Raw genomic sequence first — 16,065 nt, forward strand, 5'->3', positions numbered from 1 at the left:
TCGTCGTTCTTCTTCTGGATATTCGTCCACATTAGATTCATTATCGGACTCTTCATCTAGTTTTGTATCGTCCTCATTGTTCATCTCTGTCGTCTGACTTAGCGGCATTATATACATGTCGTTTGGTGTTTCATCAGCAAAATCTGGCTCAGTGGAGATACTCTTCAGAAAAGTGTTACTTGTGTGGATTGTTTCAACAAATCTCACGTCACGTGCTATGATGACAGTCTTAGTGCCTGGTTTCCAGAGTCGATACGCTTTTGACTCATTCGAGTATCCCACCAACACGTACTCATCACCTTTCGGATAAAATTTTCCTCGTTTTCGAGTCTTGTCCAGCACTATAGATTTACTTCCGATAATTTTAAAGAAACCAACATAAGGTTTACGCTTGAACCATAGCTCATTCGGTGTTTTTCCATCGAGGGCTTTTGTCGCACTTCTATTTCGTAGAAATGTTGCCGTATTAATTGCTTCTGCCCATAGTGACTGAGGTAGACTTGCTTGCAACATTATACACCTTGCCATTTCGACAAGTGTCCGATTTGCATGTTCTGCTACATCACTTTTTTGTGGGGTGTATTCGACACTTAGTTGTCGTATGATTCCTTTTTCTTCGAGAAAGTTGTTAAATTCGTTCGATAAATATTCTCTACCATTATCCGTACGTAGCTTTTTGATTTGATGACCTGTTTGTTTTTCGACTCTTTGTTTATAAGATTTAAACGCTTGGAATATGTCTGAGCGACTTTTTAGCATTATAGTTTCCATATAGCGTGTACATTTATCAATAAACGTTGCAAAGTATCTTGCACCTCCTAATGAGACGGTTTTCATCGGGCCACATATATCGGAATGCACTAAACCCAAAATCTCTTTTTCTCGATGATGCGACTTCTTAAATGGTTGAACATGTATTTTAGATCTAAGGCATATTTCACAGTTTAATTCTCTTGCTTTCGTTGAAAGGTCCATACCTTCGACTAGTTGTTCTATTTTCATTTTTCTTAGGTCGTTAATGTTTATGTGTCCATATCTTTGGTGCCACTTTAATAGGTTTTCGTCAGCAGTTTCTGCCGAAAACATCGTTTGGTCTTCCAATTCATTGACAACATATAGATTATCACGTTTCATAGCTGTTAACATCGTAGTACCATCTTTACGTTTGATGATTGCATAATTCTTCTTAAATACAACAATGTATCCTTTGTCAGTGACACTTGCTACCGATAAAAGGTTGTGGCGCAATTCCGGTACATATAATACGTTTTGTAGTTTTACGGAACTTATTGCTCGTTGACTTACTTTGTTTACGATGAAAATGGACTGTATACAAGCACACACAAAAATTGCTCAACTAAAACAAACTTTATTAATGTCAACACGCCAAACCACTCAGACAATACTGCCCGGACTCCTCTCGAATCCGTTCCACAGCCAAGATGGTCGCCATCTTGGCTGACGACAAACGAAATTCACAAAAGCGCGCGAAAAGAAAAGCGCCCTCTCACAATATTAAAAATTTTCCAAACAATCAATAATAAATAATTTACACATTACCCCCAGCCTTGACACCTGCAAGGTATCAATTACACCTTTAGCTGGAGTGAACCGACAATCACTCGAATGTTAAAGTATTACTTAATTATTACTGGGTAGTGGACACAATTTAGTAACTTCCTTCAGTTCTTTACTAGCCTTTTTGAAGTTGGAGGCACAGTCACTCATAATTTTAACTGGTTTTCCCCGACGCGCAATGAATCTCTTCAGCGCAGCTAAAAATGTTGGAGTAGATAGGTCACTAGCCAATTCAAGGTGGACAGCCTTTGTGGAAAAACATACAAATATAGCAACATAGCACTTTGAAGATCTAACACCTCTTCCACCTCGTAACTTAAACAAATAAGGACCAGCATAATCTAATCCAGTAATAGTGAAGGGCCTACTGGGCTGAACTCTAGGGGCTGGTAAATCACCCATTAACTGAGAGGCAGTTCTTCCCTTGGTTCTTACACAGGTGACACACTTATGTATAATATTACGAACTACACTTCCGGACAATATCCAAAACTGTATTCTAAGAATACTCAAAAGCAACTCTTGGCTAGCATGTAGGTAAACAATGTGATAGTACGTTATGATAAGATTGGTGATATGACTCTTAGAGGGAAGCAAGACTGGAAATCGTCGTGTTTCAGGAATATTGGCATTCTTTATCCGACCTCCCACGCGGATAACACCTACAGCATCCAAAAAGGGAGTCAACTGAATTATTCCACTGTGAACGTTTAACTCCTTTCCTAATCTTAAAGAAGACATCTCCTCACTAAAATATGATTGTTGAACATACTTAATTATTGACATAATGGCTGTCTTTAGTTCATTAGTAGTTAGAAAACAATTTAAACGTTTTTCTGGAGGGTTACGGCAATTATGCAGGAACCTCAAACATAATGATACGACGCGACACACTCTGGACCATGAAGAAAACCTTTTAAATATCCCATCTTCTTCAACTTTACAGGTAGCCGTCGTGTATGTTTTACTCTCCTCAAGATGTACCTTCTCATCATCAACAGATTTCTCATTTTCAGACCAAATTTCAGGATTAATCTGTCTTAACCACTCTGGTTTTTGAAACCAAATCTCACAGTTAACTAATTCAGAAGGAAGAAATCCTCTGGTTGTACAGTTTGCAGGATTATGACTTCCACCAATGTGTTTCCACTTCACGGTAGGAATAGCGTTCTGAATTTTTTCGACTCTATTGGCAACAAATGGTACCCAACGATAAGATTCAGACGAAATCCACGCTAATACAACGGTGGAATCTGACCATGCAAATATGTCACGTATGGGAACATCGAGATATTTCAATACAGTTTGCAATAAATTAGCCAATAGGACAGCAGCACAAAGTTCCAGCCTGGGAAGAGATTGTACTTTGAGAGGAGCAACCTTGGTTTTGGATGTTAGTAGAGTGACCTTTACGTCACAATTATTTGACATTGTTCTTGCATAGACTACAGCACAGTAAGCCTTTTCTGAGGCATCGCAGAATGCATGGATATCAAGGACGTTTAAATTTGGAAGTGAAACAAATCTCGGAATGTTTAAGTTCCTAAGAAGGGTTAACTCATTTCGAAATAACTTCCACTTTTGCTCCACTTCAGCAGAGATGGACTCATCCCATGAAAGTTGACACTTCCACAACTCTTGAATCAGAATCTTTGCATATACAACACATGGAGCAAGCCAGCCCAAGGGATCAAAGATTTTTGCTAAATCCGAAAGGATTTCTCTTTTGGTATAGCCTGCTTGCTGATCTGAGTACGGAATAGAAAATCTGAAACAATCCTCCTGAGGAATCCAATTGATTCCTGATTCCATTATTCTCTTGAAGCGTTACTGACTCAGAAGAGTTTCTTAATTCCTTAGGTATCTTCTCTAGTACCGAAGGGTCATTTGAAGTCCATTTGCGTAACACAAATCCTCCTTTAGTCATCAGGGCTGTTAATTGGTCGACTAGCAACTTACACTCCTCTGTGCTTTGTGCACCTGATAACAAGTCATCTACATAAAAATCTCTTATAATAGCCTTAGAGGCAAGGGGAAAATTGTCTCCCTCGTCATCCGCAAGTTGATGAAGCGTCCTTGTAGCCAAAAAGGGTGCGGGTGTTGTGCCGTAGGTAACTGTAACAAGTCTATATTCATGAACTGGATCACTAGCATCAATTATCCAAAACACTCTCTGAAAATCTCTATCTTTTTCGTTAATCAATATTTGTCTAAACATCTTCATTATATCAGCAGTAATGACGATGGGAAAAGTTCTAAACCTCATCAAAATTGGGAATAACTCTTGTTGAATCCCAGGACCAACCATTAAAATGTCATTTAATGACACACCTGAAGAAGACTTCGTCGATGCATTAAAGACCACACGTAACTTCGTTGTTGTGCTAGATTCCTTCATAACTGGATGATGCGGAATATAATAAGAAATACCGTTTGATCCTGACTGATCAACTAATTCCATATGGCCTAGATCTATGTATTCTCGCATGAACTCCTTATACATCTTATATGTTTCTGGTGTTCTATTGAGTTTATACTCTAAAGCCTTAAATCGTTGTAATACTAACTCCTTAGTATAGCCCAAACACGATGGGTTCTGTTTAAAGGGAAGTCTCACAACATAACGTCCACTCTTATCAAGAATGTGAAGATCATTTTCGAGATACTCATTACCGGGATCTAACTTACCGGGATCTAACTTAGACATTCTCCTTACCTCTGGGACAGAGTCCAATGCCCAAAATTTCTCAACTAACTCTTTAGTGGTCAATTGAATATTATTCACAAAGAATGTAGGTTGATTTATGGTATTGAGAAAGGCAGTTCCCGCAATAATCCAGCCGAGTTTGGTGCAAACAGCAAACGGCAGTGTCTCCTTTCTCCGTATTATATCTCCCGTTAGCATAGTAAAGAAAACATTAACACCCAGTAGAATGTCAACTGGTCTTGTTTCGAAAAAGAATGGGTCAGCCAGAACTAGGTCATTAAAATTGTTCAGAAGATGTGGAGGGAGAGGTACATTAGGAACATCCGACGTTATTTTTTTAATCACGAATGCTTTTGTACTAAATTTCAAGTCTGAACTAAAATAGGGGGTAAAGTTCAACTCTATTTCACCAGAAGTCACAGCATGGAAAGATCCCAAGCAAGAAATCCGAACATTAGCACTGCTTTTCGCGAAACAGTTTATTGACACAGTCTTCTGTTATAAAGGATGCCTCAGAACCGCTATCCAGTAAAGCTCGACAAGTTACGAAATTTCCAGATGAGTCGCTTACCTTGACTATAGCAGTACAAAGTAAGACCTGTTTAGTTCCTTTAAGACCTACTCCGATTGCACTCGAAGAATCAAAAAGTCCAGCACAAGTAGTGGTAGTTGGACTCGATAAATCATATGGCATCGATTGGAAGGGAGGAGCATCAGTCAAGGGTGGACTAAATGCCTTCCCAGATTTCAGAGGTGAAGACTCTTCAGAATCCCTACTGATATGTAACATGGTATGATGTAATTTACTACATATTCTGCATCTACTTAAACTCATGCAGTTTTTAGCTTGGTGTCGAGCAGTAAGGCAATTAAAGCATAGTCTATTCTTTTTTACCATATCTATCCTCTTCTGAGTGCTCAACTGTGTGAACCTTGAACATTTAGATAATGAGTGCTAATTCTTACAAAGAAAGCAAGTATTACTACCAGATACCAATGATGTCACTTTTGGATACGAAACACTTCTCTGTTCCTTAGGTGGCAACTTAATAGCTTGAAGGGTTCTCGCATGATCCTTCAAGAAGGTAAGCAAGGTCTCCAGCGTGCCTAGCTCATCTTTCTTTAAGGTACGTTCCCACCAACTCCTAGTATTTTTATCGAATTTTTCCGTAATTAAATAAACTATTAGCACTTCAGAAAACCCGGTAATATCCTGATCAAGTACACTCAACGATCGGACGCATTCATTTGTAATATCCACAGCTTGTAATATAGATTGAGATGAATCAGTAATACTCGGAATGGTTATTAATTTCTTGATCAAAGCGTTTACCAGCTCACGTTTATTAGAAAGCCGCTCTCGTAAGAGTTCCATTGCAGTTTCATAGTTAGAATCCAATATTGGAAGTGACTGTATAATTTTCAAAGCATAACCTCTACAGGATGATTTTAAATATTGTAATTTCTGACAATTCGACAGATTACAATTATTGTCCACACTAGCCTTAAACAGATCCTGGAACGATAACCAGTCCTCAACATTTCCACTAAAAGTCGGAAGAGACAATTTCGGAAGTCTTACATCCGGTACCTGTGATTTTAAACTATCGGCATCACTTGTGGAATTAATTCGTTGTTTAGAGTTCTTCCGTTCTACCTTTAACCAAAGTTCGTCAATAGTCTCCTCAATAGATTGCTGTTCCTCTGCATACATTTCAATTTCCTTATCGTTACATTGCGAAAAGATCTCGTGAAATACATCATGTAATTCGACTCTAAGTTTCTTAATTTTAGTTTGGAACAGTTCTATTTGAGTATCGTCTGCGACCTCAATACCAGCACCTATCCTTTCCTTAAGCTTGGTAGTGTTGGACTTAAGGATTTTCTTTTTGGTTAACGCACACTTAAGACCCTCCATAATAACAAGTAATAATAATAGGCCAACTCACTTGCTCGAGCGTATTAAATCCTGTTTCTGCGGAGTTAATCCAGAAAATGTGAGCACCAATGCACGTAGTAGAAAGTTTCCAAAATTTTCAATCCAGCAGAAATATGCTACACGTCCATTACAATATCCGACAGACCATCCGCCTCGATGGACCAAATGTTTACGATGAAAATGGACTGTATACAAGCACACACAAAAATTGCTCAACTAAAACAAACTTTATTAATGTCAACACGCCAAACCACTCAGACAATACTGCCCGGACTCCTCTCGAATCAGTTCCACAGCCAAGATGGCGACCACGACAAACGAAATTCACAAAAGCGCGCGAAAAGAAAAGCGCCCTCTCACAATATTAAAAATTTTCCAAACAATAAATAATAAATAGTTTACACAACTTTCAAGCTGAGATTCACATCACCTATACCAACTGCTTGCACATAATTATCTGTGGCAGTATAAACTTTAGATTGTTTAATTTGATCTAGAGTTAAGAATTTGTCTTGGTCGTTACACATATGTCTTGTCGCACCACTATCTAAATACCACTTTTTCGATCCGTTTGTGAATTCCACGTTGCATGCGATTGTAGTAAGAGCACCCCTAGTAATTTTCATATCTGTGTGTTTTGTTTTCGATTTACAATTTCTACTGATATGTCCAGTTTTACCGCAGCTGTAGCATCTTCCGTCGAATCTTTGGCTTCTAAATCTTGTATTATTTTTCCTCGGGTTCGTTCGTGACTGTTTTACACGGTCGGACTTTCCCTTTGAAAGCAATGCGTCACTTCTCTCGTTCTCAGTTAGCTTCGTAACACGCTCCCTCTGTCTTGCTTCCTCCTTCTTTAATTTCGCTTTGAGGTTTTCGAGCAACGGTATGTCATCACGTGACTATGGCTACATTAAAATTTTCATATTCATCTGGCAGTGATCCGAGGAGCATAATCGATAGTAATTTTTCTGGGATTTCTATTCCAGCTTCTTTCAGTTGATCAGCTTTACTCGTGAACTCGTTTACGTACTGCGTAATCGTTACATTCTGTCCTTTTTTCATTCGTAGTAACTGTTTGTACAACGTTGCCTTTCTAACAGGACCCCGTGACTAAAATATTGCCTTAAGTCCGTCCCACGCTTCTTTAGACGTTTCGGCGTTTCTCACGTGGTTCAACTGCCCAAGACAAAGGCTTAGATTTATCAGCGCCAATGCCTTTGCGTCTTGCTTGATCCATTCCTCTAGATTTCTTTCTGGTTTTATTTCAGTATCGTCAACGTATTTCTACAGGTCATTATATACGAGAAGACTTTTCATCTGTATTTTCCAAAGTTCGTAATTGTCCTCGTTCAACTTCTCAATATTTGAAAATCCACTAGGACCCGCCATATCGAATTAGATAATAGATCCGTTTACTTACTTCTTATATTAAATATTCTTTCCTTGTAAGCAGTCCTGGGCCCATAACCTGTCAGAAGATGAAGCAAGTAAACGTATATCTTACGATGTACGGAAATACACAGTTATATGTAACACGACTACATGCACAAAGGGAGGGGAGACACATGCTACACAGGGACGTAGCAAACTAGAACAAAGAAAGTGACCTTTGACCAAAAGTATGTGAAACTCACCAACGTAGCGCCGTCTAGTACAAAATATGTCTTAGTGACCTAGCACACAGGGATTACATTTTTTCTTTCTTTCACACATTACTTCGAGAGAAATTTGTAATAAAACTTCTTACTGAAAATCTATTCAGAACAACTTATTATTAAAACAAATTTTATCAAACTATTTATTATTAAAAATTATTATTTACTTAAGTAAAAATTAATTTTGTAATTAGTGCCATCCAATTTTATTTAGGAAATTCATTGAAAAATTAATTTTGTGATTAGTGCCACCCAAACCACTACTACTAATGCATGCTAAGAAGAAATTTTTCGAAATTCTCCCTGCGGGGGAGAGGGAGAGGATTAAGACAGACTGAATAACGGCTTCTACCGTACTATTTTAGATGCAATTTTTTGTTTTCAACTACATTTAGTCTTCATTGAGTACTTAAGTGTATTAAATCGATAACATTTCAGACATTGTAATAAATATTTTTATATATTTCGATTTTTTAACCAAATGTTCGAACCGTTTTAAATTCGATTTTGTTATTGCATGTTGGTTCGATTATAGAAATAATCGAACCAACATGGAAGTAAAGGTTTCAGAAAATTGACCAAATTGAAAACAATTCGTTTGATTCTCGGCAATTCTCATCATCCTCAGCGGTAGGTGTTATATAATAATTACTGTATTATTGTTGTTGAAATACTGAAGTATTTCAACAACAATAATACAGTAATAATTATATATAGTAATAATAATACAGTATAAATGGGGTTTGCTTGCAAGATCCGTGCAGGCGAAGTCGCAGGTAACAGCTGGTAAAATAATAAGGCAAAAGGGTTACATAATTACTTATACATTTTGGTATTTTTGAAACCGTGCTAGTAATTTATTTTAATTCAAACACAAATTATTTATCGTATTTATACAGATACTTGGCAAATCACAGAATTAAATTTTATTCAGTTGATACGAGCTTCTTTTGTTTATACACGTTTCGGGCATTTCTTGCCCCTCTTCAGCCAACTAAAATAAAAGTTTACAAGCTACAACAGTAAAAACCAACAAATATATAAGGTTATGTTATTTTAAAAACATACCTTTTTGATTAGTTTAAACAATTTTAAAATTTCTTCCATATACTTAAAATCACGTTTAAATTGATTTAAGAATTAAAATTTACATACTAATCATTCGAACAAACGTATTCCGCTGACCTTTCCTCCCAATTAAGCCTTCCCACTGTCTATTGCACAGTCACATGACGAGTAGGCCACCCCTGTGGCAACATTTTTTTTAAATTACTTTTTTACATAAAAAATCTGTTACATAAAAATTTTTACATAAAAAATCTTTTTCAAAAATATTCCTTATTTTATAAGATATTGAGTCAATTTTCGTGTATTTTAATACTTAAGNCACTGTCTAGTACACAGTCACATGACGAGTAAGCCACCTTGTGGCAACATTTTTTAAAAAATTACTTTTCTACATAAAAATTTTTTACATAAAAAATCTTTTTCAAAAATATTCCTTATTTTATAAGATATTGAGTCAATTTTCGTGTATTTTAATACTTAAGTTTTTATTTATGCATTTATTACTTTTGATAATTTCTACGCTTTCTTTGAACTTTCTGTGATATGTTTTTTTTTCTTTGTGGAGTATTTGTACTTTATCTTTATCTATTTTACAATCGTTCAGGTTGCAATGAACATGAAAAGCAGAGTTTAATCTATTGTATTTTAGATCTGCTATATGTTCTTTTAATCTGGATTTTAACTTTCTTTTAGTTTCTCTTATATAATATTTATTATCTCTACAAGTCCAAAGACACACAAAGACTGTTAAAAAATGGAACCTTAAAATAAATAATCTTAAAAAGCCACAAGATAATAAAAAAACAAATGAAGTATATCGAGTATATAAAGTATATCGAGTTTCCATACATCAAAGGATTACACGAGCAAATTGATAATGAAATAAGTAATATAAACTTCAAGTTAGCATCGTCATATCAAAAAATGTACAGTAGACCTCCCTATAACGCTTAGATACGTTCCACGTTATTCGAATTTCACGTTGTAGGAATCCTTAAATACATGAGCCAATCGCAGCCTAACACGTGTGAAGTTTACGGATTACGGCTGTTTGAAAGGTTTTCTTCCATAAAATTAATCGATTCTAGACTAATTCGACTCAACATTTCCAAAATACGTATAATTATTTGGGAATAATCCGTATAAACTATGCTATAAACAAAAAATTGTAGGATTACTTACCGAGTGTGCACCGTTCGACGTCGCCATTGCTTANATTTAATTTATATATAATTTATATATAACACTGTACAGACGATAGTAAACTCAATTTATCCGCGTAAACTCTCCGTAGCGTGGCGCTGAACTGCGGAAAGTAGTTCGGCTGTCCGATGACATTTTACCGAATTATAGGAGTTTTTTACCATGTTTGTACGGATACCGTCGCAATTTTTTCGCCATCATATCGGAATCCGTACTATTGGAACCCGTGTTATAGGGGGGTTCTACTGTACTCAAATATCAGTGGCGGAATGGAAGCGCTGTATTGTAGAATACAGGACAGCTTTCAAGCAGCCAGATTATATGCATTCGCGCATGCGCTTTACAGAGCACCAACCTCAGGCTGCTTAGCTGGTGGGTGCTACACATCAAAATATCGTATAACGCTTCCAATGATTCTATCCAGGACTTGTTCTGGGTTGTTAGCTGTCTGCCTGCTAGATATTTGGCCGCCCTCGCCTCATTATGTGAATCGCAAGTAGATTTATAACTTAACCCAACGGATAAGAATTTACTGGTACGTTTTTATGATAGTTTTGTATAGTTGCCACGAGTAAAAAAATCCATTATAATATTTGATATATATTCATTCTGCTTTTATTCTTCTCTCTCATTTTGTATTACTTACGAATTTCAATATTAAACTAGTGATTTACGATTTAGTATATCTCATGTATAAGAGGACGCAGAGAAAAACGTGTACAATTTTTGTACAATGTTAAAAAAATTAACTGTTACTTTGACAGCATCATTTATAACTAAATTTAATAAATGAGATACACGAGGAACAGAAAAAGCTTTAGAATTTATTTTCTTTAAATTTACAATTTATGTAGTTGTTGTCATAAAAATTTGTCTTTTTACTTCTTTCCCGAGACTACAAATATTCGAGTACAAAATAACCGGTTTCGACTTATTTCTACTTAAGTAGTAGTTAAATAATTAAGCGATTAGAGAATTAGGAACATAAATAAAACCCTGCCGAAAGAGCCGGAATATTACTTAAACAAAAGCTTAACCGAACAAATTTCTAGCCGAGTACAGTGCAGACTGATTTCTTCGTAATATTAGATGTAATAAAGACACATTTTTCCAGTTCAGTGAGAGTGAGTGAAAAGTTGAAAATTTCCGTGGTCACCTGGTCCTAACGTTTTAGGACCAGGTGTTAGAAATTAGTTAGAAAACAAATGACGGACAATCTATTAAGTTTAACATATTTATATTTTTACAGCTATGGCGAGAAACGTTTAAAATTTACAACAACCCTGCTGTGTCCTTTGAGGTATACTAGTAGTGTGACAAAAGAGAATAGTATGAGTGTGAGAGTTCTCCCCCATAAAAAATTTAAAAAATTTAGAAAGATAAAAATTTGGATAAATGTCAGTTAAAAAGTTTAAAAATCTAAAAATGGCATTTACTTATTTCATCCATAAAAAATTCTATTAAAATCCCACAAAATGTCTGTAAAAAGTAAATATAAATAACTAATTAAGAGCCGTCTCATGCTTCTGTACACAAATTTTAAATCAGTTAAATGTTTATTAAATCGATCTGGTAGATAAACCACGATTGCCATACTAAATGTTTGTTGGAGTATTCATACAGTATTATCTATCAACTAGCAAATGGCCCGGCTTTGCTCGGGCAAAAGTAACGATAACTAAGATAAAGATTATTACGTTACAGTCAACCTTACCCGGTTTCACAGAATTGGGTTCCCTTGTTTCCAGACTGATTAGAGAATTTTTAGATGGTTCTAAAAATATGTTCGATTTCCCGCAAAAACGAAAAAAACTGCATCTGCGTCTTGCACGTCGCTTTCGCTTAACAACTCCATTGTTACGTAACACTTTCATTGTTGACACTTTCATTGTTACTTAGCACTTCCATTGTTACTTAGCACTTCCATTGTTACTTAACACTTCCATTGTTGATGAAAGTGTTAAGCCTTAATCCTGTCCCTCTCCCCCGTGGGGAGGAATTTCGAAAAATCCCTTCTTAGTGTGCGTTCTCCTAACGTACCCTAACTGTGTACCAAATTTCAACTTTCAACTGCTAACCGTTTGGGCTCGTATCCATAATGTATATAGAAGATTTAATCCTGTCTCTCTCCCCCCGGGTGAGAATTTCGAAAAATCCCTTCTTAGTGTGCGTTTTCGTGACGTACCCTAACTGTGTACCAAATTTCAACTTTCAACTCCTAACCGTTTGGGCTCTGCGCTGATTATTATTATCATTATTATTATTATTATCAACCCGTCTCGATTATATATATAGATACGTAAAAATTTACCTTGTGGTGTACGTAAAAATCTACCATGAGGTGTATCAACATAATCCAAGATATGTAAATGCCCGCTTCTATCCTTCCAAATATAATATATCCCTTCCTCATCATACCAAATTATTACTGACTTAACATAATGAATATCAGTCTCCATTTATATAGGAAAAAAATTATTTATTACAAATTCTTGCTAACAATGAAACTTTATTTTTATAATTATTTTCAATAAAATTGTTGGAGAATCTTTTCTTTAAAATAACATCACACCAATCAATTTTATGTTTTATAATAAAATCTTCGGATAATTCTTGATATTTAACAACTATTTCCCAGTCTAATATATTTAATTGATCTCAGTCTTCGAGTAATTGTTCCGATATGGTTTGATATCTTAAAAGTGAATTTAAATTTAATTTTAGAGCATATTTCCTAATAAATTCATTATCTAAATTTTGAAATCGAGATATAGCATCCCAATCCACTTTATTTGCATATTGTAGAATAAATTCCGAAGATAATATTTGATGAGTAGAGATGAGTTTCCAATTAACCTTATCATCATGTTGTCTTATAAAATTTTCAGAGAGACTTTGGTGTTCTGATATTTTTTCTATTTCACTCTATCTTTAAATTCATTAATGAAAAATTCAGACAATTTTTGATTATGAGATATTAAATCCCAATTAACTGTATCTTTAAATTCTCTTATAAAACGTTCCGATAACTTTTAAAATATTGAAATCAAATCCCAGTTAAGTTCATCTTTAAATTCTCTTATTAGATCTTCTGTTAAATTCTCTCGTTTTGAAAAATTATCCCAATCAATAGCCCTCTTTATTCTAGAGTCCATTTATATAAGAAAAAAATTATGTCAGTGATTTATTACAAAAAGTCAAACAAACTCAATAATAGGTGCTTTATACATATTACCACAATCTCTCCTACCCCTGTATACAAATTTAAAATCACTCATCTGGTCTAAATCCTCATTCTTTAATTTGTTTTTGAATCCGTAAGGTAGAAAAACTTGAAATTCATTCTATTCATTGTTCCTAAGAACAACTAATTTTTTTTCACCAAAGCAAGTGGATACTGTTTTAAAATAATGAATTGGATATTCGTAATCAATTTGCAACTCGTTTAATTTCTTTGATGGAGTATTTTGAAGTTTACCAATACCAGTTTTTCAGTGTCTCCATTTGTATAGAGAAAAATTTAATCAGTATAATTTATAAATATTGGAATACTATTTCTTGAAAATGAAGTCCTTAAATCCTCAACAGCATCTGTTTCAGCAGCATCTGTTACATCAAAATATGGATTTTCATCTAAAGTTAAAATTGAAATTTCATCTCCTACATTGAAAGGAATAATTTAATTTACAACTACTGTATATAAGTTTCTCTTTTCTCTTTTTTAAAAGAAAATAATAATTTTTCATTGATAAATATACCTATACTTACAACTATTGAAGGTATTTTGATTGCAAAAAAAATCTTACTAATGAAACCATTAGATTCTAAAACAAATCTTATTTCTTCAATAGGGTTATTACTAAAGATTACGCGAAATATTATATATTCACTCGGTCTAATTAAACTCAGAAAACCTCTTAAGATATATGAATAGTAACTTGAAGCAAATAAACCATTTTCAGTTTTTTTAATTATATTGTTTGGATTTTCATCAATTTTGAAATAATTTTCGAGATATGATTTTGTAACTGCATCCATATCATTAATTGAATTTTTTAAATTAGTTATTCTTTTGTTATCTGAATCATAAAAATCATTTTTCAACAAAAGAGCGGGAGGTACATATAATCCATTTTCAGTTCTTGAAAGCATATTGTTGTCTTTTATATCAACTTGGCTAAGACTAAAGGAGCTACTATCTACATAAAATTTTGTTGCAACCTCAAAGTTAGATATAGGTTGTGATACATTTATTATTATTTTTATTTTTTGCATCAAACACATCATCATCAATTATGNTTGTAACAACATAAAACCCTGTTTTAACATCATATTTGAAGCATTCCCAAATTTACAAAATTAGATTACAAATTTTATTTAATAAAGAAAATACTACATGTTCAGTCCTAGGGTCAGAGTCCACTTCCTAGAACGACTGTGGGGTGAGGTTCACCACACTTTTAAATGATGTGATGATCGGTTATTATAGTATTATGTATGCATGACAATCGGTTATTATAGTATTATGTACGCATGACAATCGGTTATTATCAGTTATTATGTACTCATTTTTAAACTACTTTATATTAAACTGTTAAATATTCTATTATATTTAATATAACATATTATATCAAATAATTTATAAAGAAATAATTAAACCATTTTTAATTGGCATAAATTAGTTTAACCCTTTTGTTGCCTTTTGATTCAACACTATTCTCAAAACCGGAAGTTCTGCCATTATTGAAACTTAAGATAAATAGAAATTTTTTACAAAAGGTAATTTTTGAAATTACATTGATGTAAACTTAGAAAATATATTTGAAATAGCTCGTGGATTCTTTCCACGTTTGGAATTTTTTCAGAAAAAGAGCACATTCCAAATTTTTAAAAACATTCAAATTAAAGAATCCAGTTATAACAGAAGATATAAAATAAGCCTGAAGAAGTGCCCAGGAGGGGCATTGAAAACGTTCGCAGATTTTTTGAAGAGTTTCACGCCAGTTATTGGTTATTCATGTAGGTTGTTGAGTGTTCTGAGTATATACAACCTGGTGTGATGAGAAAGTATATTAAGTTATAGCTATGCCAGCTAATATATACTGTAAAGTGGTAATAGCTCTTACAAAAGCAAGAGCGAGACTGGATTTTTTGATAAAATGTAAAATGAAAGGGGTATTTCCCATGACAATTTTCCGTGTGCATCTACCCCCTGGTAACGAACCCATTATTAATAAGGTGAGATGGATGTGTTTAACAAGAGCTATCAGACTCACAAGAAAGAAAGTATATTCTTTTGTAGCCAAAATTATTCATGTAGAAGATTCCTAATTTCAACATGATCCTAATCTCTTGATAGTCGAAAATGTTAGACATAATAATGTAATAAAGTTGATTTAAACATATACAGTCGACCCCTCTATAACGTGGGTTCATATAATGCGGATTTGTATATCGCGGTGAAAAAATTGCGACCATATTCATATAAAGACACTAAAAGAGACTTGTGAAATGCGGTAAAACATTATTGTTGACTAGTGTCGCAACAGGATTGGTCGAATCTGGACCAATAGTGGACGAGCAGCTGAACTACTTACACACTACTGAGAGTTTAGGCAAGTAAGTTGAGTTTACTATAGTCTGTACAGTACAGTAGACCCCCCTATAACGCTTAGATACGTTCCACGTTAATTGAATTTTACGTTGTAGGAATGATTAAATACATGAGCCAATCGCAGCCCGATAGGTGTGAAGTTTACGGACTAAGGCTGTTTGAAAGGTTTTCTTCTATAAAATTAACCGATTCTAGACTAATTCCACTCAACATTTCCAAAACACGTATAATTTTTTGGGAATAATCTGTATAAACTATGCTATAAACAAAAAATTATAGGATTACTTACCGAGTGTGCACC

The 16,065-nt window shown here is 34.5% G+C and overlaps 1 protein-coding gene and 1 pseudogene across 1 annotated transcript; both read right to left on the reverse strand.

The window, feature by feature from the left end:
• Positions 1-1,641: 1,641 nt before the first annotated feature.
• Positions 1,642-4,081, reverse strand: LOC111620764 (annotated as a pseudogene).
• A 1,159-nt stretch (positions 4,082-5,240) lies between these two features.
• Positions 5,241-6,203, reverse strand: LOC111620766. The gene has a single exon (XM_023362765.1). It carries the CDS (start codon positions 6,201-6,203, stop codon positions 5,241-5,243), a length of 963 nt encoding a protein of 320 aa, XP_023218533.1.
• Positions 6,204-16,065: the final 9,862 nt, after the last annotated feature.

The sequence above is a fragment of the Centruroides sculpturatus genome, unplaced genomic scaffold (genome assembly GCF_000671375.1).
Source record: "Centruroides sculpturatus isolate CEXI.00-Female unplaced genomic scaffold, Cexi_2.0 scaffold204, whole genome shotgun sequence".
NCBI lineage: Eukaryota > Metazoa > Arthropoda > Arachnida > Scorpiones > Buthidae > Centruroides > Centruroides sculpturatus.